Source organism: Rhinatrema bivittatum, chromosome 6 (assembly GCF_901001135.1).
Source record: "Rhinatrema bivittatum chromosome 6, aRhiBiv1.1, whole genome shotgun sequence".
Lineage (NCBI taxonomy): Eukaryota > Metazoa > Chordata > Amphibia > Gymnophiona > Rhinatrematidae > Rhinatrema > Rhinatrema bivittatum.
Window position 1 is genome coordinate 276,855,678 of NC_042620.1, and position 25,878 is coordinate 276,881,555.

Consider the following 25,878-nt stretch of genomic DNA (forward strand, 5'->3'; position numbering starts at 1 on the left):
TGCATACAGGGGGGATGAGTGTGTAATGTCAGAGTTTATGAAAATAAGGTCCAGAGTGTGGCCAGCTTTGTGGGTGGGCTTATTGATGATCTGCTTGAAGCCCATAGCTGAGAGGGTGGTGAGAAAAGCCTCACAGTTGGTTGTGAGTGTGGTGTTGTCGACATGGAAGTTGAAATCTCCTAGGATCATAGCAGGGGAGTTCAGATTTATGTGTTTTGCAATAATTTCTACGATGAAGGAGGCATCTGATTCAAGAAGTCCTGGCGGGGCGTAAACGAGGAGGATTTGGAGTTGGTCTGTTTTGAAGAGACCTATTTCTAATTTTGAATCAGATTTTGCTGGGAGTTGGGAGAATCTCAGCTCTTTTTTGGCTGCTAGAAGAATGCCCCCGCCTTTTTTCTTTTGTTGGGGGAGGGAAAAGAAATCGTAAAGTTGCGTGGGGAGTTGATTTATTAGTGCTATATCTGTTGGTTTCTGTTATGGCGCAGATATCCGGTTTTGAGTCTAGGAGATAGTCGTTGAGGATCAGTGATTTCTTAGTGAGGGATTGTGCATTGAATAGTGTAAGTGAGAATAGAGCGAGGCCTAAGAGTTGAGTAAGAGGTGAAATCATGATTGGGATGAGAGTCTTGGTGGAGCGAGGTTGAGATTGCATTGTTGCTTTTCCTGGGGTGAGGAAACTGTGATGAATAGGGATTGGGAGACCCGGAGGCATCATGATCTTGTTGTGAAGGAGAGGATGGGGTTGAATGCTGGAAGAGGCTGGATGAATGCTGGAAGAGGTTGGATGAATGTGGGAGGAGGCTAGACGGGTGGTGGAAGAGGTTGGATGAATGCTGGAGGAGGCTAGACGGGTGGTGGAAGAGATTGGATGAATGCTGGAAGAGGTTGGACGAGTGGTGGAGGAGGCTGGATGAATGCTGGTATTGGAATGCTTGTAGCAGCGCTGGGGTGAGGTTGCCAACGGATGGGAGAGGCTGCGGTCCTAGGTCCTAGTGCTCCTTCGGATGCGCAACGCCGCTGGGAAGTGCGATAATTTAAAGGGTTTCTAGCCGCCCTCTGATAGGCCTGGTGCCTATAGGGGGTGCGGCTAACTCACCGCATGGTGTCCTTTGTTTCCCTTTATTGTTATTTCCTTCTCTCTCTCTCTTCTTTTTTCTCCTCCCGTTAGCGCCTCACTCTGCACGGCTCACCTCCTTGTGGGAGACCCTGGGTAGGAACCAGAGTCTTAGCTTGAGTTGATGTTGGTGGAAAGCAGCCGCCTGAAAGTTAGGAGTGAAGCCCAAAGTGGACGCACGAAGGGGTGCACTAAGGGGCAGGCCCCGCTCCTTTGGCACGCGGTGCCTGCTGCCCACGCTGCTTTTAAAATCCTCCCGGTGCCGCTGGTGATGTCATCGGGGCGGTGCCTTCGGCTAGGGGAGAGCAGCGGAGATGGAACCGGGGGGGCCTACACGAGTCGCGGTAAGCTCAGTGACCCCGGCGGGTCAGCGCCGAAAAGCGCAGAGCTCAGGTCCTGGCGTCAGCGGCAAAAGGAGGGAGGTGTATTGGTGTTTAGGGCCTGGTTTAATATTTGTAGTGTTGCCTTTTTATAGGTAGGGTTGTTCCATTTGAGTGCATGCCATACTACATGCAGATTAGTTTGTGTGCATTATTGCAGATCCTGGGTCTTTGTTAGGTGCTATATTTCTGTTTCCATTTCTCCAGGTTTGCTCTGCATGCAGAGTGGCTTTTTGGGGGTTTCATTACAGTTTGTCTCCACATTTGTAATTTGTGGTCTTTCTGTACTTGAAGGTCAATCTTGTATGACTGAGTTGAGATATTTAACTAGCATGTAGGTAATAAAATACCTCATTTACAGGTCGATACAGTAACGTGCGGTTGAAGATTTCCCGTCTGTAACGTGCTGGGAGCGCACAATACAGACGAGTAAGGCCATCCAGCGATACAGTCTCCAGTTTCACGCGTCCTTAGCGCTTCCTAAAATAGACACATAACCCTTTCCGCACCCAGCATGTAGATGATGTGTAAATGAACGAATTAGCTGTATAATGAAGGAATTAGCTATTCCCCTCCGATACTGTAACGGGCGCTGATATTATCTCCTTAGTAACCCGCTGTTTTGCCGCGGCCTTAACGTGTTAGTTTACCGCCTCCCCCTAGTAGGTGTTAGGACTGTGAGTCTTGTAGCAAACCCATCGACACCACTTAAAATACTGAAACACAAAAAAAAAAGCGATACAGAGATGATCGAGAAAATGTAATGCTGTGGGACACATAAAAACCTGTCAGAAAAAAAAATAAAAATTTTTAAATACCTGTCGGAGGGCCGTGTGGGTCCAGGCGGGCGGCGGCGGGAGCCGGGGAGCGAGTGGTCGCGTGTAAAATCTAGGCCGCAGGCGGGTGGGCGCCTGTTCCAAGCGGCGGCGGCGGCAGGGGCGGGTGGACGCGCGATAGTCTCAGACGGGCGGCGGGATCCGGGCAGAGGGAGCCAGCGGCGAAAACGGCCTCCGGCTCCCTCTGCCTGGATGAATGCACGGCAGTGAAGGAATGGCCGTGCGATTTCAGCGCTCAAGGCAGTCACATGCCGTGACTGCCTTGAGCGCTGAAATCGCACGGCCATTCATCCAGGCAGAGGGAGCCTCTGCCTGGTTGAATGCACGGCCCCCGCCGGAATGGATGCCCGTCACGTGACTACCGAAATCGCACGGGCATCCATTCCGGCGGGGGCCGTGCATTCAACCAGGCAGAGGCTCCCTCTGCCTGGATGAATGGCCGTGCGATTTCAGCGCTCACTGCCTTGAGCGCTGAAATCGCACGGCCATTCCTTCACTGCCGTGCATTCATCCAGGCAGGCCGGCTCCCTCTGCCTGGATGAATGGCCGTGCGATTTCAGCGCTCAAGGCAGTCACGGCATGTGACTGCCTTGAGCGCTGAAATCGCACGGAGAGGAGAGGGGAGAAGGGACGGAGGGGAGAATCACACGGAGAGGAGGGGAGGGGAGGATCGCACGGAGGAGAATCGCACGGAGAGGAGAAGGGACTACCGTAGCAGGCCCGAGCCTTGCTACTTTTTCGGTTTTTTTTTTGCTTCGGGAGGAGGGGACTGGACGGGGCTGCAGGAGACCGGACGGGCTGCACCGGAGACCGGACGGGCTGGACGGGAGACCGGACGGGGCCAGGGCAGGTAAGCGGGGGCTGGGGGAAAGTTTGCTGAGCATCGGGGAACATCTGGTACCTGTCATTTCAAATGTCATTTGAAATGACATTTGAAATAACAGATACCAGCGCGGCCGTGAAGTGTTAGGCCCGCGAACACAGGATACTGTATAGGTGCTCTATACAGTAAAATGGGTTGCGCGGGCCTAACGCTTGCCTAAGGCTTCGCAGCCGCGGCATGCATTTGCATGCAATTAGAAGAGAGTATCGGGCGCTAAGTGAAGAGAACTGTGCATGCGGGGAGGAAGGGTGCGCCTGACACTGCCGCACTGTTTCTACCGCGGCCTTACAGTATCGAGCTGTTAATTTGTTTTCTCAATTGGACATGCATTGGTGGTGAACTACTGTCTTTTTATAAGTAGGGCTATTGCACCTGGTAGTAGAGGGAGTTTGTGTTGCTGTTATTGAGATAACACCAGAATATATTTTTGTAAGGGGAGTTATACCTGGAATGTTCTAGTTCTGCTTTATACCCATTACTGAGGATCAGGGTGGGGTTAGCCCTGTGACTGTCGTGTGTTTAGTGTGTCTCACATGTGGCCGGACAGAAAAAAGTATGAGAACCCCTGCTATAGACCATGAAGTTACAGCAAACTCATGATGGTGGTGTAGCATGGGCAGTCTACTCGTGTGCTCCTTGGGCCAGGGAAGACCCTCTGTGCACAGCAAGAAAGGCTGAATAAAAGCTGGGGGGAGGTGGGTGATTAACCATCACGTGCTCTTACGGCTGGGATGGGGCCCCATCTCCGCAGGGTAACCTGCACAGAGGGGGCAGTACTACTCCTAAAAACCTTACTGGGTGGACTGGATGGGCCATTTTGCTTTTTACATGCTATCATTGACCAATATTAGAGCATAAGTTCCCCTTCCTCCCAGTTCCAGGCTGCGGCGGGTAACAAAGGCTCTAAGCCACCTCGCCCTCTACAAGAGGGCGCGAGGGACCGGACCTGCTTGCTAATTAGTGTCTACACAAGAGATGTGGCCAGGTGCTCGGGAGCCGACTTCTACTGCTACACCTCTTTAGGATTTGTGGTACCCCTAGCAAAGACACCACACTCTCACCCCGCTCACCCCCACCGATCGCTCGTTCCCCACTTCTCAGACCCGCTATAAGAGCCCTGCCCGCCATAGCCACCTTTTAAATGCGCCGTCAGCTTTAAACCAGCCAATGAAACGCCGACTTGCACCGGGAGCGTGCATGCGCGCAGCATTCCCTGCGCCACCAAGCAGGCGCCGACGGAGGGAAGGGCAGTAGATTTTCATCTGGTGACGCGCTTGCTCCTCCGGCACGTGATCTTCAGGAAAACTTCGCTCACCGGTCATGTGACGAAAGCTATCTGATCTGCTGGAAGTAGGGGCCTGATCCAAAACGGAGGCAATGGAGCTGGTGAGGGCAAGATGAAGCTGGAGCGGGGGAGCTGGGGATGAGACACGGCGCGTGAGTGGGAGGTGAGTTATTCGGTCTCTTCTGTCATGCATGCTAATACAGTAAAATAGTAGATGACAGCAGATAATGAGCAATTGGCTCGCCCAGTCTAGTTGCCCGGGTGTCTTACCTGTGACTAGATTAATATATAAATTCCTATACTTAAACCAATACCAACCCCATCACCCCTATTCCCTCTCCCTAAGAGGGCTCACAATCTCGATTTGAAACAAGGCAATGGAGGGTGAAGTAAACGCTGGCTTCCCTGGTTCTCTGCTGCTCCTCCACTCCATGTCTTGTACCTGTTACAATTGCACTGTCCTTTATCTGTTCCAAGCTTAGTTAAATTCTGTTAGAGTGGTAGGCACCCTCACCTCCTTTTGTACACCTATTTTGTACCTTGTCATCTTTCTCTTTGGTTCTACAGCTCCCATATATTTAGTACAGTACCCGATCCCCCTCCCCTGTTTTACTATCAAGCCTTCATTATTACTATCCTGAAAACCTTACTGGTTATAGGATCATTCACCCAAGTTTAAGAACCTAAGACTTCTGTTTTTTTGGTTTAAACCGATTAAACCCTCCCCTCATACAAAAATTTGAGCGTTTATCTAATTACCACTGAAAAGGGAAAGAGTAGAAGGAAGTGACCATAATGATATATTTCAATCTACTAAATGCAATACACTAATATTTATGTATTTACATAGAACCCTAAAATAGCTACAAAATAAACACAACATTTTTATAGTGCTACTCAGTGTATGTAATGCTGTACAGAAACATAAAAGAGAAATACCCTGCTCCATGGAACTTACAATCTGAGATACACAAACAAGACAAATCATTTTTTAGCAATCCCTTATTACGCTAAAACAAAGACCCAAACAGTCTAACCAGTCGTCAAGTAGGGTTAGGAAGTTCCTATGCCTTCCTCTACAGGCAAGTAAAGACAAATAGACATACAAATGCAATTACAAACGGGAACAATCCACACAGAATGCAAAGAATATAGTGAGCTAGCTACACATGGCTCGCTGGCGTGCTGACCTACAAAGTGTAAAAATACTAGCAAAAAGTGATTTGAGTTAGTTTGTTGCCAGTTAATAAGATCCCCTCTTACCGTTCAAAGCTTACTCGAATGCTGTCTCAGATACACTGGAGGATGGTATGCAGAGTTAGAAATGCATGCAGAAATCATACTGATACACGGAAAGCAACAGAAAAAGTGACTCAGGAAGGACATTTTTCAAACAAAGGGTGTAGTTTTAAAAGTAAAAATGTGTTCTGCTGCTTTGTTTCTCCAGGAGTAGCCAAGTTGGCAGGAGTCGTAGATTAGCTCACTCATCTTGCTGTGTGATGACTCATGACATCAGAGCCGATACAGATTAATTAGATGTACCGATAATATGCAGGAGGAATAGGATAGTTTTATAGAAAGACAGTTTAATGAATTACAGAATGATGCCATTAATAAAATGTGCTTTAAATATTTTCCCTATTCTTTGCTTTCTGGCTCAACAGGTACCCGCCTGCTTTGTGCTTACATTACTCTGAGATACTTGGGCATTTGGCATTCTTTGGGAGGGGACAATGGATTCTAGGATGGACAACAGAATCCCCTACGAGGACTATCCATACCCTGTTGTTTTCCTCCCTGCCTATGAAAACCCACCTACCTGGATTCCCCCTCAAGAGGTGGGTACCACAGATTTGGAAAAATGTGTGTGCCCACCTAGCATGACATCTGCTGCGGGCTGTGCTTTAGAGCAGTGGTTCTTAGCCTGTTCCTCAGGGACCATCTAGATGATCTGCTTTTCAGGATATCCACAGGAGGTAGACATGAAATGTTTGCATGCAAATTTCTCAGGTCAATTCGTGAACATCCTGAAAGCTAAACTGATTGGGTGGTCCCTGAGAAGTGTAAATCCTGGAACTTCATTATCTTTCCTGCAGCTAAACTGTATTCTTTGATCCATAAGTTTGTTAAAACCAACTTTTTAGAGCAGGAAGCAGTTGAAAATCTAGCTGTTCTGCCAGGCCCTGTGGGTGATGCAGTGGACTAACTTCAATCAGAAAACCAAAGTAACTTATCCAGTCATTTGTATATGATTTATTATATGTCCTATACATTTATGTTTGTATGTTCTGCTTCTTTGATTGATGCTGTCTTAATGGATAATTAATGGTTATTATGAGCATTATACCATTGTGGTTGTTATTATATTACTGTTAAAATGGATTTTTGCTTATTTCCAATTCTAACTAGCTATACGCCACCATGGATGAATCTTTTTAAAAAGGCAGTTTCCTAGCGTGTAGCCAGATGACTCACGACCAATGGGTATTGTGCTCTTCAGCTAGCAGATGGGAGATGGAGTCAGATTTCAAAGCTGACGTCACTCTAGATATACCCCTGCAGTAACCTCAGCTCCAGTATCTCTCCGTCTCCTAGCAGATGCGGACACTATCCCACACACTACACAGTGTTAGGAAAATTACAGCAAGAAGACAAAATTCCCTTAAAGAAGATCAAGCCCCGCTCTCCTGCGGTGATACCTAAGGGTCCCTCCCCGAGTCAAGTATTCCTGAGGTGATCTCCGATATCCCTCAGAGGTGTGCCTTGGTCCGGTAGCCGGTTCCCGGCGTGGTCTTAGCCCCCAGAGTGACTGAAAGGTAGCGGGTGCAGAACAGAGCGCGGTGTGAAGGTAATTCCCTCTCCCCCCGCAGCTGGAGACCGTCCAACACACGATTGGTAAGCGCCGAGACCAGGTAAGCAGAAATCTTTAAATTCAGGTCGCCGGTCTCCAGAGCTCGGATTGCCGTACCGATTCCTTCTTCCGGCGAGGTTAGAAAAAGGGAGCACTGATTGGGTTGAGCAGCCTTGGTTGGGCTAGGCCCCGATCTGGTGCAAGGGTCCACACACGTGGAGACCCTCGGGGGGGAGGGGGGGGGGCGGCGGGCACCATCTTACGCGCGGGGGTCGTCGGCGCCATCGTCCCTTCTCAACCAGCGGTACGTGCGCATAACTACACGTACGCATACACATAGAGACAAATGCACCGGCGCCCAAGAAGGCCAAAAGGCACTCTCTTTGTGTTGTGCCCATCGGTTGCAGACGGCTGCGACCTCTGTTGCTCACCTCCTTTTTGCCTGCACCAGTAATTCTTGGACAATTGGCGACCTCTGCCTCTCCATGCCGCTCTCCTCAGCGTTCCTGGGACAGCGTGGGCAATCCTGTCCACCATCTTGAATCGGGCATTACCCAAGGCACGCTCATCAGGCCCCATCTTATACACATCATGGCGGGAACCTCGGGGGCGTCCCCTCCGCATGACGTCATCTGCCTGCGTGTATTTGAGCCAGCTGGTCTGAGCTACCTACGAGTTAACAAGGACTTCCTTCCTGCTGAATTCCACTCCTTCGGTGATGCTTGTTTTGCTACGCTGAACTCATTCCTGACCAGAGACTCGAACGCTTTAGGTACCCGCTCCTCGGGGGCCTTGTCGCGTTCTGGCTATCCGCTCCTCAGAGGGCCCTCCTGCCTGGAATCTCTCTACTCCTATTCCGGGCTAGCCTGGTTCAGCCTTGTGACTTCGCTACCCTCTGCTGACGGAACCTCCGGTGTACCCCCGTGCCTTGGCCCACTACCGTGATCCCCTCAGCAACCTTCCTTGCACACTTCAGAGTGAGCACCATCTGCTCTTCAGCTCCGCTGACTTCCTGCTCTACTTTTAACATATTCCTGATCCTCGGCGTACCCCATGCTGCAGGCCACTACCGGATCAATACAGTAAGTTCCAGTGAAGGAGGAATGCCCTGGCGTACCCCGCTCCGCGGACCACTACCAGGGATATCATCTACGAGCCACCCATACCTCTGGACTGTGCCTACCTATCCCACTTGGTGGGATCCTCTACATTTCCAGCACAATAAAGTTTATTGCTGTTGTGTCCGTTTCAGCAAAGGTCCCAAAAAACAAAGCGGAAGCCAATCCAATACTGCTGTATAGCGAAAAAAACAAAGAAGATCAGTGTATCAAAGGACTTTTATTAGAACTTGCCCGACTCTGGCCGAGTTTAACTCACACAGGAGTTGCCTCAGGGGCTACTTCCTCTTGTATTTCTTCTCCAAGGACTTCAAAAATGCTCTAGTGTCATAAGCCGATACTGCAGCATTTAGGAACTCAATTCCTACATCAGAGTAGACAACTTGAGCATGCTGGTTGTTATAAGACTGCCTTTATTAGAGACTGCATACTGATTTTTTCTTGAGATACCTGGAATTCTGGCACTCTTCTCTGACTTGGCTTTGCTATGAGCCACCCATACCTCTGGACTGTGCCTACCTATCCCACTTGGTGGGATCTTCTACATTTCCAGTATAATAAAGTCTATTGCTGTTGTGTCCGTCTCAGCTAAGGCCATGCCTATCGTGGTGAGTCCCCATAGGGCTCCTCCCTGTGAGTGGAGTCAGCTCTCACCTCGATCCAGGGTCTATAAACATACCATAATATAACACTTTGATCAGCCTGAACTGTGTCAGCATTGCAAAGAAGCCCAGAGGGAACCAAACCTGGCCCCTTACTGTCGGGGGGATGGGTCTGGAACTACTATCAACAATAGTTCCCTGGATCTATGCATCTCCGAGATGGCTTCTCCACAAGAGGGCACCTCTGGGGCCCCTACTCCCCTGGGATTAACATGGACCCAGGGACCTTCTCCTGGTTAGACGTTTTCCAAGGGCTGCAAGCCTTCATTCAGGCGCAGTCAGCCCGGGCTCAACCCCTGCCAGAAGCACAAGATCCTTCCAGCCGTGCTAGGATGCCTCGAGACATGCCTCGCCTAACCAAGAACTTCCCTGACAGGGGCCCAGATACCTCAGATGATGATGGTGATTCTCTGGAAGAAAGAGAAATCCCTCCAAAAATGGAACCATACAGAACCATGCTTCGTTTCTTCTACAAGGATGAATTACCGGCCCTTGTTTCCCAGACTCTGAAGACGCTGGGTATTCCAGGCACAGAACTAAAGAAGAACCCCATCCTGGTGTCCCTTCGTAAAACCTCATGCTACTTTCCAACAATGGAAGCCATCCAGGAACTGATTGACCTGGAGTGGGATGCCCTGGAGGCCAGCTTGAGAGGGGGCTGGGCCTTGGAAGCCCTATACCCTCTAGAGCCAGCGACCAAGGAATGCCTGCGTTTCCTGAAAGTGGATGCTATGGTCTGTGCCATCCCAAAGCAAACAACGATTCCAGTTGAGGGAGGGGCTGCATTGAAGGATACTGGGATAGACGATTGGAATCCATCCTCAAGCAGGCCTTCAACGCAACAGCAATGACACTGCAGATTGCTTCCTGCTGCGCACTGGTGGCACGTTCCTGCTTGCTCCTCTTGATAGAGGCAAATAACTCCGGAACGTATACCGGTGAGATGATGGAATCTGCAGCAGCCTTCCTGATGGACGCAAGCTCAGACCTGGTGCGTACCTCAGCCAGAGGCGTAGCCTCAGTAGTGGCAGCCAGAAGACAACTATGGCTACGGAATTGGTCTGCTGACGTGACATCTAAAGCGAATCTCACAAGAATACCCTTTAAAGGATCTCTCTTGTTCAGAAGTGAATTGGAGAAGTTAGCAAGCAAATGGGGCGAATCCTCAGTGCCTTGGCTACCGGAAGATAGGAGTAAAAGATCTCAGCGTCCCTCCTTCAGAAGAACCAAGGGCAGAGGCTCGCAACGCTTTAGATCCTACAGGAACTCACAGTTCCAGGCACCTCATCCATCCGGAAGGTTCTAGCCCTTTCAGAACCGACAGACAAAGAGAGGAGCAGGCCCAGGGGCAGGCTCCAGCCGTGCTCCACAATGAGAATGGGCCGACCCATCCACAGGAAGAGGAGATAGGGGGTCGACTTGCCCTCTTCTACCAAAAGATGGGTCGAGATGGACCTCTCTGAAGCCTACCTTCACATTCCAGTCCATCAGGATCACCAGTGTTTTCTACACTTTGCGATATTGGGTCACCATTGCCAGTTCCGAGCGCTACCTTTCGGCCTAGCAACCGCCCCCAAAACATTCTCCAAAATTATGGTAGTCGTGGCGGCAACACTGAGGAAGGAAGGGATCTTAGTACACCCTTACCTGGATGACTGGCTGATCAGGGCAAAGTCTTCGGAAGAAAGCTGGCAGGTGATCAGTAGAGTCAAGAGCCCACTGCAGGAACTCGGATGGGTCGTGAACACGGGCAACGTGGTCCTCCATACACACCTTCTCCAGGTTCTACTGCCTGGATGTTCAGGCCCGAGAAGAATCAGCCTTCGTAAGGGCAGTACTAAGTGGGCCACGGGCAGCCTCCCACCCTGTCCTGGAGTAGCTTTTGTACATCCCACTGGTCCGGAGTCCATCTGGCTACACACTAGGAAATGGAGAAATTACTTACGTGATAATTTTGTTTTCCTTAGTGTAGACAGATGGACTCATCATCCCGCCCACGGCTGCCCCAGAGAAGGAGAACCTCGGAAAGCGAATGAAGAAAAGATGCTTTATATTCAGACAACTACCAACAAGGTCTGAATTACATAGTCTGGGTAAAACAAATAAGCGTGGGTGTAGCTTGCTTATTATGGTGGTTACTACCCCGAATCAAGCCTGATACTTCACTTAGAATACATATACAGCGCAGCTCACTGCTTCAACGGCAGGGGATATGAAGAAAAGATTTGTATTCAAACAACCAACAAGGACTGAGTTGCACAGGCTGGGTAAACAAGCGTGGGAGTAGCTTGCTTATTATGGCGGTTACTACCCCCAACCAATTAGCTGGATACTTCACTTAGATGCAGCTTCAGCACTGCTATCTACGATGGCGGGGGTGGAAGGGAAATAGAACCAAAAAAGTTATTTAAAGGAACAAGAGGCTCAATGGTTACCTTATATAAATCATAAATGGTGGAAAAACTGCCTGTATAATGACCGTTGACTACATCATTAAAACAAAAATGAAAGATCCACACAGAATTATATTTATAATGCAAATATCAAATACAAATTATGAAAAGGAAAATTAGTTCTTACCTGTTAATTTTCGTTCCTGTAGTACCACAGATTAGTCCAGACTGTGGTTTGAGCCTTCTGTCCAGTAGATGGAGACAGACCAAAACTGAAAGGGTATTCTATATCAGGACAGAGCCTACCCTGCAGCCCTTCAGTATTACCATTGTCAAAGCAGCAAAAGGTCAAGCAAGTAACAAGATAACTATTAAAGTTGTTGAACAATCTAACAATAGAACAATTGAATAAACTGTGTAACTAATCGCTCTTGCATGACTACCCCAGATCATCGTAAGAGATGCTTTCGGTGCCTTCAATGAGAATCTATGAGAGCCATGTAGAGACACTCCTGTGATAAGGAGAAAAAGAAAAGACTTTGAGCGGACAGACCGAAAAAACATGGGAGAGTGTCTGGACTGCTCCCTGGTACTACAGGAATGAAAATTAACAGGTAAGAACTAATTTTCCTTTCCCTGTATGTACCCGGATCAGTCCAGACTGTGGGATATACCAAAGCTTCCCTACAAAGGGTGGGACCGAGACAGTCTTGCTCGAAGCACCTGCTGACTGAAGGAACCAAACACTGGCGCCTGTATGTCAAGGCGGTAATGTTGAGCAAAGGTATGCAGGGATTTCCACTTAGCAGCCCTGCACATTTCCTGTGGAGAGACCGATTGACTCTCCGCTCAAGAAGTAGCCTGAAACGCAAGGAATGAGCCTTTAGGCCCTCTGGAACCACCCGGCCTTGACAGATATAGGCCGAGGAAATCGCCTCCTTCAACCACCGAGCGATCGTAGTCTTAGATGCTTGGTTGCCCCTATTTGGACCACTCCACAGAACAAAAAGATGATCTGAGATCCGGAAGTCATTGGTAATCTGAGGGTAACGCAGTAAAACGCGTTTTATATCAAGGCTGCGAAGATCATTCCCAACTGGACCCGCTATATGCTCAGGAGAGAAAGCGGGAAGCTCCACTGACTGATTGACATGAAAGAAAGAAACAACCTTCGGCAAGAAAGAAGGTATGGTCTTAAGAGAAACTCCCGAATCCAAAAACCGCAGAAAGGGCTCCCGACAGGACAACGCTTGAATCTCCGACACCCTCCTGGCGGAGCAGATAGAAACCAGGAAGACGCTCTTGAGCGTCAAATCCATGAGAGTAGCCCAACGGAGAGGTTCGAAAGGTGGTTCACAAAGAGCCTGAAGGACTAAGAAGATAAGAACATAAGAAAATGCCATACTGGGTCAGACCAAGGGTCCATCAAGCCCAGCATCCTGTTTCCAACAGTGGCCAATCCAGGCCATAAGAACCTGGCAAGTACCCAAAAACTAAGTCTATTCCATGTTACCATTGCTAATGGCAGTGGCTATTCTCTAAGTGAACTTAATAGCAGGTAATGGACTTCTCCTCCAAGAACTTATCCAATCCTTTTTTAAACACAGCTATACTAACTGCACTAATCACATTCTCTGGCAACAAATTCCAGAGTTTAATTGTGCGTTGAGTAAAAAAAGAACTTTCTCCGATTAGTTTTAAATGTGCCCCATGCTAACTTCATGGAGTGCCCCCTAGTCTTTCTACTATCCGAAAGAGTAAATAACCGATTCACATCTACCCGTTCTAGACCTCTCATGATTTTAAACACCTCTATCATATCCCCCCTCAGTCGTCTCTTCTCCAAGCTGAAAAGTCCTAACCTCTTTAGTCTTTCCTCATAGGGGAGTTGTTCCATTCCCCTTATCATTTTGGTAGCCCTTCTCTGTACCTTCTCCATCGCAATTATATCTTTTTTGAGATGCGGCGACCAAAATTGTACACAGTATTCAAGGTGCGGTCTCACCATGGAGCGATACAGAGGCATTATGACATTTTCCGTTTTATTCACCATTCCTTTTCTAATAATTCCCAACATTCTGTTTGCTTTTTTGACTGCCGCAGCACACTGCACCGACGATTTCAATGTGTTATCCACTATGACACCTAGATCTCTTTCTTGGGTTGTAGCACCTAATATGGAACCCAACATTGTGTAATTATAGCATGGGTTATTTTTCCCTATATGCATCACCTTGCACTTATCCACATTAAATTTCATCTGCCATTTGGATGCCCAATTTTCCAGTCTCACAAGGTCTTCCTGCAATTTATCACAATCTGCTTGTGATTTAACTACTCTGAACAATTTTGTGTCATCTGCAAATTTTATTATCTCACTTGTCTTATTTCTTTCCAGATCATTTATAAATATATTGAAAAGTAAGGGTCCCAATACAGATCCCTGAGGCACTCCACTGTCCACTCCCTTCCACTGAGAAAATTGCCCATTTAATCCTACTCTCTGTTTCCTGTCTTTTAGCCAGTTTGCAATCCATGAAAGGACATCGCCACCTATCCCATGACTTTTTACTTTTCCTAGAAGCCTCTCATGAGGAGCTTTGTCAAACGCCTTCTGAAAATCCAAGTATACTATATCTACCGGTTCACCTTTATCCACATGTTTATTAACTCCTTCAAAAAAGTGAAGCAGATTTGAGGCAAGACTTGCCTTGGGTAAAGCCATGCTGACTTTGTTCCATTAAACCATGTCTTTCTATATGTTCTGTGATTTTGATGTTTAGAACACTTTCCACTATTTGTCCTGGCACTGAAGTCAGGCTAACCGGTCTGTGGTTTCCCGGATCGCCCCTGGAGCCCTTTTTAAATATTGGGGTTACATTTGCTATCCTCCAGTCTTCAGGTACAATGGATGATTTTAATGATTTTAATGATAATAGGTCTGAAATTTCATTTTTTAGTTCCTTCAGAACTCTGGGGTGTATACCATCTGGTCCAGGTGATTTACTACTCTTCAGTTTGTTAATCAGGCCTACCACATCTTCTAGGTTCACCGTGATTTGATTCAGTCCATCTGAATCATTACCCATGAAAACTTCTCCATTACGGGTACCTTCCCAACATCCTCTTCAGTAAACACCGAAGCAAAGAAATCATTTAATCTTTCCGCGATGGCCTTATCTTCTCTAAGTGCCCCTTTAACCCCTCGATCATCTAATGGTCCAACTGACTCCCTCACAGGCTTTCTGCTTCGGATATATTTTTAAAAGTTTTTACTGTGAGGTTTTGCCTCTACAGCCAACTTCTTTTCAAATTCTCTCTTAGCCTGTCTTATCAATGTCTTACATTTAACTTGCCAACGTTTATGCTTTATCCTATTTTCTTCTGTTGGATCCTTCTTCCAATTTTTGAATGAAGATCTTTTGGCTAAAATAGCTTCTTTCACCTTCCCTTTTAACCATGCCTGTAATCGTTTTGCCTTCTTTCCACCTTTCTTAATGTGTGGAATACATCTAGACTGTGCTTCTAGAATGGTATTTTTTTAACAATGACCACACCTCTTGGACTCCACGAAGGACAAGAGCCCCGGACGGACAGCTTCGAATGCTTGGTGCCCTTGAGGAAAAGAAGCAGAGAGCAGACACTTGGACGCGCAACGAGCTGAAGGAAAGACCCTTGGAGAGGCCCTTCTGGAGGAAGGAAAGAATCATAGAAACCGGAGGTGAACGAGCCGAGACACCCGATTCCGCGCAGACATTTTCAAAAACTTTCCAAACGCAGACATAGGCCAGAGAAGTAGAAGGCTTACGGGCTCAAAGCAGAGTGGATATAACTTCCTCTTTATATCCCTTCTTTCTTAACCTTCGCTGTTCAAAAGCCAGGCCTCTAGACAGAAGCGATCCACCTGGTCGAAAAATATGGGACCCTGTAGGAGCAGGCGAGGAAAATGACCGAAGCGAAGAGGACCGGCCGTCGCCAGGTTTACCAGATCCGTGAACCACGGTCTGCGGATTGACCGGTCCCCTGTGAAGTTCTATTATTCGTAGGACCTTTCCCACCAGAGGCCAAGGAGGAAACACGTATAGAAGGATGTTGTGGGGCCAGGGAAGGACTTGAGCATCCACTCCTTCCGAACAGTGCTCCCTCCAGCGGCTGAAGAACCTGGGAGCTTTGGCATTGCTCAGGGTCGCCATCAGGTCCAGATGAGGCAGACCCCACCTGCTGATGATCAGATCAATCGCTCCATCTGATAACTGCCACTCGCCAGGATCGAAATGTTGACAGCTGAGAAAATCGGCTTGCACATTCTCCTTGCCTGGTATGTGGGAGGCCGCCAGGCTATCCAGGTGTCGTTCTGCCCAGGTGAAGAGCTTGCTGGCTTCTAGAGCCACCAGATGGCTCCGGGTGCCCCCCTGTCGATTGATATAGGCTACTGTGGTGGAATTGTCCGAGAGGACGCGCACCGCTTTGCGGTGGATCAGCGGAAGAAAGGCCTTGAGAGCCAGGCGCACCGCATGTGCTTCCAGTCGATTGATGTGCCAACGGGACTGGACTGGGGACCAGTGTCCCTGCATTGTCTGGGATTGACAGACTGCTCCCCACCCGGAGAGGCTGGCATCCGTCGTGACTATGACCCACTGAGGAGTCAATAAAGGCATTCCCTTCAAGCGATGCGCTAGCGACAGCCACCATTGTACATCTGCAATGGTAGAGTCAGAGAGTGGTAGAGTCATCGGAAACTGCTCGGACACTGGCTTCCAGCGGGATAACAATGCTTTCTGTAATGGTCACATATGTGCAAAAGCCCAGGGAACCAGGTCGATAGTGGAGGCCATGATCCCCAGAACCTGCAGGTAGTCCCACACCGTGGGAAGCGGAAGGGAAAGAAGGCTGCACACTTGATCGATGAGTTTGAGCGCTCGAGCGTCCGGGAGAAATACTTTTCCGACTCTGGTATCGAAGTGAGCTCCCAGAAATTCCAGGACCTGGAAGGGCTGGAGGTTGCTCTTGGGGAAGTTGACTATCCACCCGAGTGAGGTGAGGAGAGCAAGGACCTGGTCAACTGCAAAGTTGCAGAGAGTCAGCGACTTTGCCCGCATGAGCCAATTGTCCAGGTAAGGATGGACTAAGATTCCTTCTCGGCAAAGAGCTGCCGCCACTACCACCATGACCTTGGTAAAAGTGCAGGGAGCGGTGGCGAGACCGAAGGGTAGAGCTTGGAACTGAAAGTGTTGGCCCAGGATGCTGAAGCAGAGATACTTCTGATGCTCGCGTCAAATCGGTATGTGGAGATAAGCCTCTGTCAAGTTGAGGGAGGCCAGATATTCACCTGGGCGAACCGCCGCTATCACCGCCCTCAGGGTCTCCATCTGGAAATGGGGTACCCTGAGGGCTCGGTTGACCCTCTTGAGATCCAGAATTGGATGGAAAGAATTGTCCTTCTTGGACACGACGAAGTAGATGGAATACTGGCCGGCGCCTTGCTCCTCCACTGGCACCGGGACTATGGCTCCAAGCTCCTGGAGTCTGGCGAGAGTCTGGCAGACAGCGGGCCGCTTGATGCATCTGCAGGGAGACACTAGATAGAGATCCGGTAGGTCCCGCTGAGAACCCACTGATCTGACGTAATTTTGGCCCATTCCTCACAAAACAGAGAGAGACGTCCACCTAAGTTTGGTACGGAGGAATGGACCGGTCGGATCTCATTAGGGAGTGGACTTGGTGGCCGAATGTTGTGGATTACCATCTCGGAAGGCACGATGGCCCCGAAAGGAATGAGACCAGGACTGTGACCTGGAAGTGGCTCCCCTCAGGAAAGAACCTCGCGCCCTGTTGTTGTACCGGCGTTGACTCCGGAAGCGGGTACATGTTGGAAAAAAGAATTAGACTGTTTAGGGCGAAAGGTCCTCTGGCAGCTCATGGACCTTGTTTTCACCCAAGGATTTAATAAACTGTTCTAGGTCCCCTCCAAAAAGCAATTTACCCTTGAAAGGAAGTGTGCCTAGCTGAGCCTTGGAAGAAGAGTCCACGGACCAATTGCGCAGCCAGAGGAGACGTCTGGCTGAAACTGCGGAGACCATTGCCTTGGCCTGCACGCGGAGCAAATCATAGATGGCATCCGCTCCATACGCAATGGCGCCCTCTAAACGCTCAGCCTGCTCCGCCTCTGCAGACGGGAGATCCTGGGTGCTGAGCAATTGTTGGACCCACCTAAGACTTGCCCGCTGCATGAGACTGCTGCAGATTGTCGCCCGGACCCCCAAGGCCAAGACCTCGAAGATCCGCTTGAGATAAAATTCTAGTTTGCGGTCCTGGACATCCGTCAAAGCCGTGGCTTCCACCACTGGAATCGTGGTATGCTTGGTAACCGCAGATACTGAAGAATCCACTTTGGAAATCTTTAGCATTTCCAGATAATCCTCGGGGAGTGGATAGAGCTTGTCCATAGCTCTGCCTACTTGTAGACCCGTCTTGGGAACTTCCCATTCCCATAAGATTAGTAGCTTGTGCATGGGATGGAAAGGGAACATGCACAGAAGTGCCCTGAGCCCCGCCAAGACCGGGTCCGCATTGGCCGGCATCGCGGCTGTCACCGTATGCTCCGGAGGGACATCGATCTCCAGCTCCTGAAGGATGAAGGGAATGAGCGGTTCCATCTCTTCCCGTTGGAACAAGCGAAGCACTCTGGGGTCATCTCCCGCGAGGGGAGGGGCCAGTAAAGAGAAATCCGCATCCAGGTCCTGTGCTGGATACACGGGAGGTTTCAGTGGATCCGAGGGGGAAGGGGGCCCCCGGCACCACGCGAACCCGAACGGAGCCTTGCACATCTGGCACAGCGGGAGGTAGCGGAGCGGGCATCCGAGGAACCTTTGAGGGAGGAGGGCCTGGTGGGGGGGGGGGTCATCCTCCTCCTGCAGACTGGCCAAATAAGATTTGTGCATTAAAAGCACAAAATCTGATGAAAAACGTGGCTGAGAAGATTTTCCTGGGGGGGAGGGATAAGAGGAGGAGAGGGGGGGGTCAGGGACATCCCCCTGAGAACGCATCGGACTCAAATCGGGGGGAGATACCTATAAATCAGCCTCTTCTACCTCCTGCAGCTCTGAATCGGCAGCTGCACTAATCCCCAAGATGGCCGCCGTTCTCGCGGTTTGCCGAGTTGGGAACGGCCTGGCCATGCGGCGGGGAACGTGCCCCCAGGTCATAGTCTTCGGCACTGCCGAGGAGGGGCCCTCCCCACCCAGCAAGCAGCTGGAACACAGTCCATTGCGGGAGAGCCAGGAGGCCGGCTCTCCGTAAGCCAAACAAAGGTTAGAACGCGGCATCAGGAGACAGAAGGAGCCACCGCGAGTCAGAAATCAGCTGAGCTGAGATCTCCCGGGGAGAAAGTGCAGGCAATCGAGCCCTGCACTCTCCCGATACTGGCAGGACAAGACTTCAAACCAACACAACTGCCTTCCAAAAGTATGAAATTTAACTCGCTGACAAAATTCTTCTTCTTTTTTTTTTTTGTTTAAGCAGGGGAGTAAAACATCCCTGTCAGTGCCCCAAGGAATTAGGCATCTCGGGGCAAGGCAGTGTAGTCAGGGGGAGTGACTGGATCACCAGTATTGCCCCAAGCTATAACGGTCACCGGGTAGAGAACCTAGGCTGAAATAATTCAAGGGGCAAGCCCCCCTAGGCCCCCCAAGAGCAAGGAAGACAGAACTGTCTCACTAAACACAGAGGAACTAAATTCCCTTTTTTTTTTTGGTACTGTAAGTTAATATAAATCGAATACTTGCTTGAGGTTGCCCCACAAGAAAGAAAGAAAGCGAAGGAAGGCAAGCTAAGAAGGAAAGGGAACCGCAGGGTGAGCTGCCAGCATCTGCTGGAGACAAACAAATACTGAAGGGCTGCAAGGTAGGCTCTGTCTCCATCTGCTGGACAGGAGGCCCAACCTACAGTCTGGACTGATCCGGGTACATACAGGGAACATCGTTTTACTGTCCAAAATCATAAGATAGTGTACAAATTCATTTTCTCATTTAACCCAAATGGTTCATCTAAATTCAAAGTATAAATCCAAAAGGTTTCTCAAATTCAATCTGGATCTGTGATCACCCCCTTGAGGAGTTGGGGGAATATGTTATGCTAACCAAACCTAGACAGTGCCATGCCTACCCGGAAGCCTACCAGACCTAGACAGTGCCCCTTTGCCCTCACAGAACTCTCCGTGCACTATATAGTTGTACCTCCAGCTATTTTATGTGCTCCTCCCATGTTGTGTTATTAGTTAGCGTATTTAGTTATTTTTGGTTACTATCCGCTATTTCTTCTTTCCTATAGTTACTTTGGTTACTATCCGATCTTCCCTCTTACTTTTGACCCATTTTTCCTTCCCTCCCATTCTTAGCTCCCGGCCCATATCTCCTTCCCCTGTTCTTACCTGCTCCACTCTCCCCGCTCCTTGTTCAATGTCACTTTCCTTTCCTTGAGTTAATTGTAAACCGGCGTGATGTGTTCTACGAATGTCGGTATATTAAAAGTTCATAAATAAATAAATAAGATCATCCAACAGGAAGTCTCAAATAATGACCCTTTAAAACACAGTGAGAAAACTATCGGAGTTTTTTCATCTTTTGTAGAAATCCGACCACGATGTTCTATGAGACGTTTCCTGATTGTGTGCGATGTCCATCCAATGAAAAGCTTCTGACAGGGACAGAATAAACTATAAATCACATGACTAGTATACAGTCAGTATTGTATCTGAGCTTAATTATACAGCCAGTATTAGGTTCGCTCCATTGTGTGTATGATATTGTTAAATCACAAAAATCGCAGTCTCATCAAGGGTATGGCAAGGATACAAGACCATACTTTGAGGATCTTCAACTATAGCCAGCTGAATGATACGCTGTCTTATATTGGGTCCTCTGGAATAAGCAAACATCAGTGGTGTGAGAAAATGTTATGTGTACTTAAAACATGCCAATTACGCTGGATAATCTTCTTAATTTTATCTGTCACATTCGTATATTTCAAAACACACACTAACCCCTCTACTAGAGGTTTAGCATTATATTGAAGGAAGTTTATCCAGGAACTTTATCTCTCTAGAACGTCTTGATGTTACAATTACCCAATCAATACTGAGGTAATTGAAATCTCCCATTATTACTGCACTACCAATTTGGTTAGCTTCTCTAATTTCTCTTAGTATTTCATCATTCGTCTCATCATTTTGGACAGGTGGATGTTATATACTCCTAAAGCTATACTCTTCTCCAACACACATGGGATTTCCACCCATAAAGTTTCTATTGTGCATTTAGTCTCATGCAGGATCTTTATCCTGATGGACTCCTGGACATAAAGCGCCACTCCCCCATCAAGTTGCTCCTCCCTATCATTGCAGTATAGTTTATACCCTGGTATGGCACTATCCCATTGGTTATTCTCCTTCCACCATGTCTCTGATATGCCAATTAAGTCTATCTCATCCACTGCTATACACTTTCTAACTCTCCCATCTTACTTCTTAGTCTTCTGGCATTGGCACACAGACATTTCAAAGTATGTTTTTTGTTTGTATTAACAGTCTGCATTTCAATTGACAGGGATAAATCGGAATCTTTTAGCTCAGGTGATTATTTATAGGCACATGGACTACTTTTTGCTATTATTGGAACTTCTCTGTTGGGATGCCCTAACTCTCCTGCTTCATTAGTATCCTTTAAATATAACTCCTTTTGAACCACGCACTGCTGAGCAACTGCTTTCCCTTTTGTTCTAGTTTAAAAGCTGCTGTCTCCTTTGTTAAGGTTAGCTCTGGCAGCCTGGTTCCATCCTGGTTAAGGTGGAGTCTGTCCCTTTGGAAAAGACTTCCCTTTCCCCAAAAGGTTCCCCAGTTCCTTACAAAACTGAATCCCTCTTCCTTTCCCCATTGTCTCATCCTTGCATTGAGACTGCGGAGCTCTGCCTGCCTCTGGAGACCTGCACATGGAACGTGGAGCATTTCAGAAAATGCTACCCTGGAGGTTCTGGTTTTCAGAACCACCCTTCCACATTTTCCTATGTTGTTGGTGCCCACATGTACCACAACAGCCGGCTCCTCCCCAGCACTGTCTAAAATCTTATCTAGGTGATGTGCAAGGTCTGCCACCTTTTCACGAGGCAGGCATGTTACCAGGTGATACTCACATCCACCAGCCACACAACTATTTCTATATTCCTAATAAATCACTAATTATGATGATCGACCTCACCCTTCCCTACTGGGCAGTAGCCCTGGGAAATACATCCTCTGCAAGATGAGAATTCATCACCTGGAGAGCAAGTCCTTGCTACAGGATCACTTCCTGCTGCACCAGGTTGATGCTTTCCAACTAGGAGACCTTCCTCCCCCAAGGCAGCACCAGGACTGCCAGGCTGGAGTTAGGACTTGGCTACTATTTCACTGAAAGTCTCATCTATATACCTCTCTATCTGCCTCAGCTCTTCCAGGTCTGCCATTCTAGCCTCTAGAGATTAGACTCATTTTCTGAGAGCCAGGAGCCCTTTGCACCGGGTGCACACATACAACCTCTCATCGGTGGATAAAAAATCATGCATGTGACACTCGATGCAAAAGATTGGAAGAGCACCCCTTCCCCTTTTGCTGTTGGACTGCTGCTTTCATTTAATTATTGTTGAGCTCCTACTTAAGTTTAGGTTGCTCTGGGGGTTAGGAATGCAGACAATTAGAGTCTTTTAAATTTATTAGTATATTCACTATTAATCTGGTAGGTACCTGCAATGGGATAAACTTTTGATAAAGCCTGGGGCAATCCTGTGTTATAGATAAAAGGCTGTTTGATTTTTAATTTTAAAGTGTCTCTTGCCTGTAAATCAAAGTATGAACTAAGGGTGGGAAGAAGGGAAAGACAAAAACACAAACTAAGCTTTTTTTTTGTACCTTTTTGGCTAGATTTGTATAACAAGCACATATGCACAGTAAACAGTATACCCAATAGTTTACCTCTTCCCAAAATTAAGTTCTAAAATTTCCCTAAGCAATACTTACCAATTCTCTTCAAATACCAACAAGGTGATCCTCTCCTCTCAGTGCTCCCATTGCACATTGATTCCTGCATCAGTGTGATGAGTTATTTCACTGCTGTCTCACAGTGATGAGCTGAATAGTCCTTACCATACAACTTAGTAACTGACCCTACAACTCTTTGTATCTTGTAGAGAGTTCATCACACAGACTACAACAACGAACTGACACAATTCCTGCCTCGGACAATCCTGCTGAAGAAGCCCCCAGGCGCGCAGGTGTGACGTATTCTCTATTGTCAGGGCAAGTGGCTGTGTGGGCTGGGAGTTGCCCGTTATTAGGAGCATTTCTTAAGGCAAGGATGGACAGTGGTAATCTCTTTCTTTGTATGTTTCTGCAGCTGGGATTTAACATCCGAGGAGGAAAGGCTTCACAGCTTGGCATTTTCATTTCTAAGGTCTGCTCTTCTCCTCCCTTCCCTTCCCCATGAGTAGTCTTTTTTTTTTTGTTGATATTGTGAGCAGCTGCAGACAAGCCTAGCATAATTTGTTAGATATAGACAGAAGATAAATATTTTTAATAAAAAGATAATTAGCTGTCTAACCTTAGAAAGATCTCACTATGTGCAAGACTCTCGCATGTAGCCACGCTGTCAGCAGCACTTCATTCTAGCGTTCTCTTTAGGAAGCGCCCATGCAGTCTGGGTCGTGAACATTGCACACTCCATTAATGCACAATTTGCTGCAATCCTTGAGAAAGTACAAACGTAACTTCACAATTTTAAAATAGGGCAAAAAGAATCCACCCACAGCTTCTCCTTTTCTGTTAAAAGTGGAAGGTGTAGGTTGACCCAGTTAGTACACTGAGGCCTGCAAAAGACAGGAAGGGGCTTATGGGTAGTATACAGGAGAGACAACCTGTGAAAGCAGTATGATGGAGGCTTTTCACCTAGCCTCCCTGCTCTATGCCTGTAATCTGTTTATTTCTGTTGGTAGGTGTCCCCGGCCTCTCCCTACCCAATGCACGTCCTGCTTGTAGGTGATCCAACCCGATTCTCGTGTCTGGGTTTGGTGCATGTAACCTGCACTTCCTACCCATAGGTGATCCCACCCGGTGCTTTTCTCTGGGTCAGTGCATGTAACTTGCTCCTCCTAACCGTAAGTGATCCCTGACTCTCCCCACCCAATTCTTGTGTCTGGGTTAGTGTGTGTAACCTGCACCTCCTGCCCGTAGGTGATCCCAGAATCAGATGCACACCGGGCTGGCCTACAGGAGGGGGACCAGGTGTTGGCTGTGAATGATGTGGATTTTCAAGACATTGAGCACAGTAAGGTGAGAGGCCCAGCAGTGATACTTGCTCACTTTCCTCATAGACTTCTACCAGGCTCTGGTCTATAACCCAGTATTCCTTTACTTCTAGGCTGTGGAGATCCTGAAAACAGCTCGAGAGATTTTAATGCGTGTGCGGTATTTCCCATACAGTAAGTAAGATTTCTACCTCCTCTTCTGCTGCTGCTTATTCTACCATTCTGTAATCAGATGTTGTTGTCTCTTCCCTTTAGATTACCAGCGGCAGAAGGAGAGAACAGTTCATTAGGAGTTGGTGGCACCAGTCGTGCTCTGTACTGATTCTAGGAGGGAATTACTGCTACTGTGTGCTGATTTAACAAAATGGCCTTTTCTGCAGTGGTGGTGGCAATGTTCTCCTTTATCTTTTATTTTCACATTCATGAAGGGCAAAGGCAATTAGTGCTTTTTGTAGCCTAAATTGGAGGGTTTGATGCAGCTTTTTACTGACAGTTGGACGCCATTTCCAGCCACTGGCTGTGATTGGTCCATGCAGAAGATAAGTAGGAAAAGAGGCCCTAACATGGCCTATTGAAAGGTACTCTTTCTTTCCCTTGGGACACCACTGCTGTATTTAGGGTTGGATTTCTTTGCTAGAAGACAGAACACAGCCAAGTGCCACAACTTCTGATCTTAATACAAGAAATTGTTTACGTCTAAGTTGCATAGATCTTGATAGATCAGGATACATACATACGAATTTGGGCACCCAAAAAAGAGACATTTAAATTCTTAAAATAATTAATTTTTCATTAATAAACTCACAACTATGCTTGAATTCTCAAGGTAATCTGTAAGATTTGCCAAATCAAGCCCTGCATTATTAGCTGTTTCTACTGCAGACCTTTTATTTGGAAGAAACATTGTTTTTTTTAACACGGATAGATTCCTCTGGAATTTTAAGTACCTCTTTTATATATTTTTTAAACATAATTAATGGTAACTTTCCTAGAACTTTAGGGAAACTTAAAAGTCTCAAATTCAAGTGACTTAAATAGTTCTCTATTGATTCAAGTCTTTTTTTTTTTTTTTTTAAATTTGTAAATTTTTATTGGCAATAGTCATCTACAAATCAATACAGATCCACAGCCAACAATACAAAGAAATCTGTTATACTCTCTGCCAAGCCAGTTATAGTAACTAAATTTAACATTGCCACAGTTTCATATATTGAGGCTTACTCCCAACCCACCCCTCCTCCCCACCCCCATTATGAAATTGACATTACAACACATATTAGAACACATAATATAAAGTAGCACATAACATGGCAGTACATAATATTAAGGCCACATGGGTGAAATACCAGGATCAATCATTCCCAAACAGTATGTATGGATCGGGAACACCTATAGGTAAGCAGCTGGGTGGATACAGAACAGTCCAGGTTATGAAGGGATGGGTGACAGCCAGGTCTTGTAGCACGACTACATTTTTTAAAATTTGGAAGTAGTCTTCTGTTTATAAGCTGTAATTTTCCCTAAAGTGTGCATGTTCAGGACATGCTTCTGAACCTCTTGTATTGTAGGAACCGCAGGGTCTTTCCATAATTGTGCTATGGAGCATTTAGTCGCTGCTACTACATATTTAATAAAATAATTGTGACATTTTGACCAATCTGGAAGTTCTTTGTTTAATAAAGCTTGAGGAGGGGTAAGAGATACTGTAGCTCCTAGAACTATGGTCAGCCAATTCGATACCTCTTGCCATAAATATTGGATTTTAGAACATGAGCACCATAGGTGAAAGAAATTGCCCCATTCTTGACATAGCTTCCAACACAGTCCGGAAGTTCCAGGAAAAATGTGGCATAGTTGGTGGGGTGTCATGTACCACCTAAAAAACAATGGGGTAGATTTTAAAAATTTGCGTGATCGAGTACTTTTGTTCGCACATCAGGCTCGAACAAAAGTACGCTGGATTTTATAAGATACGCGCGTATCTTATAAAATCCGGGGTCGGCGCGCGCAAGGGGGTGCACAT

General features: G+C 47.4%; 1 protein-coding gene across 1 annotated transcript; it reads left to right on the forward strand.

Annotated features, from left to right (window-relative positions):
* The first annotated feature begins 4,471 nt into the window (after positions 1–4,471).
* On the forward strand, positions 4,472–25,508 carry PDZD11 (PDZ domain containing 11). The gene is made up of 7 exons (XM_029607253.1): positions 4,472–4,664; positions 6,166–6,339; positions 22,743–22,826; positions 22,949–23,005; positions 23,782–23,880; positions 23,969–24,029; positions 24,111–25,508. Exons 2-7 carry the CDS (start codon positions 6,235–6,237, stop codon positions 24,143–24,145), a joined length of 441 nt encoding a protein of 146 aa, XP_029463113.1. The 5' UTR covers positions 4,472–4,664; positions 6,166–6,234; the 3' UTR covers positions 24,146–25,508.
* The last annotated feature ends 370 nt before the right edge of the window (positions 25,509–25,878 follow it).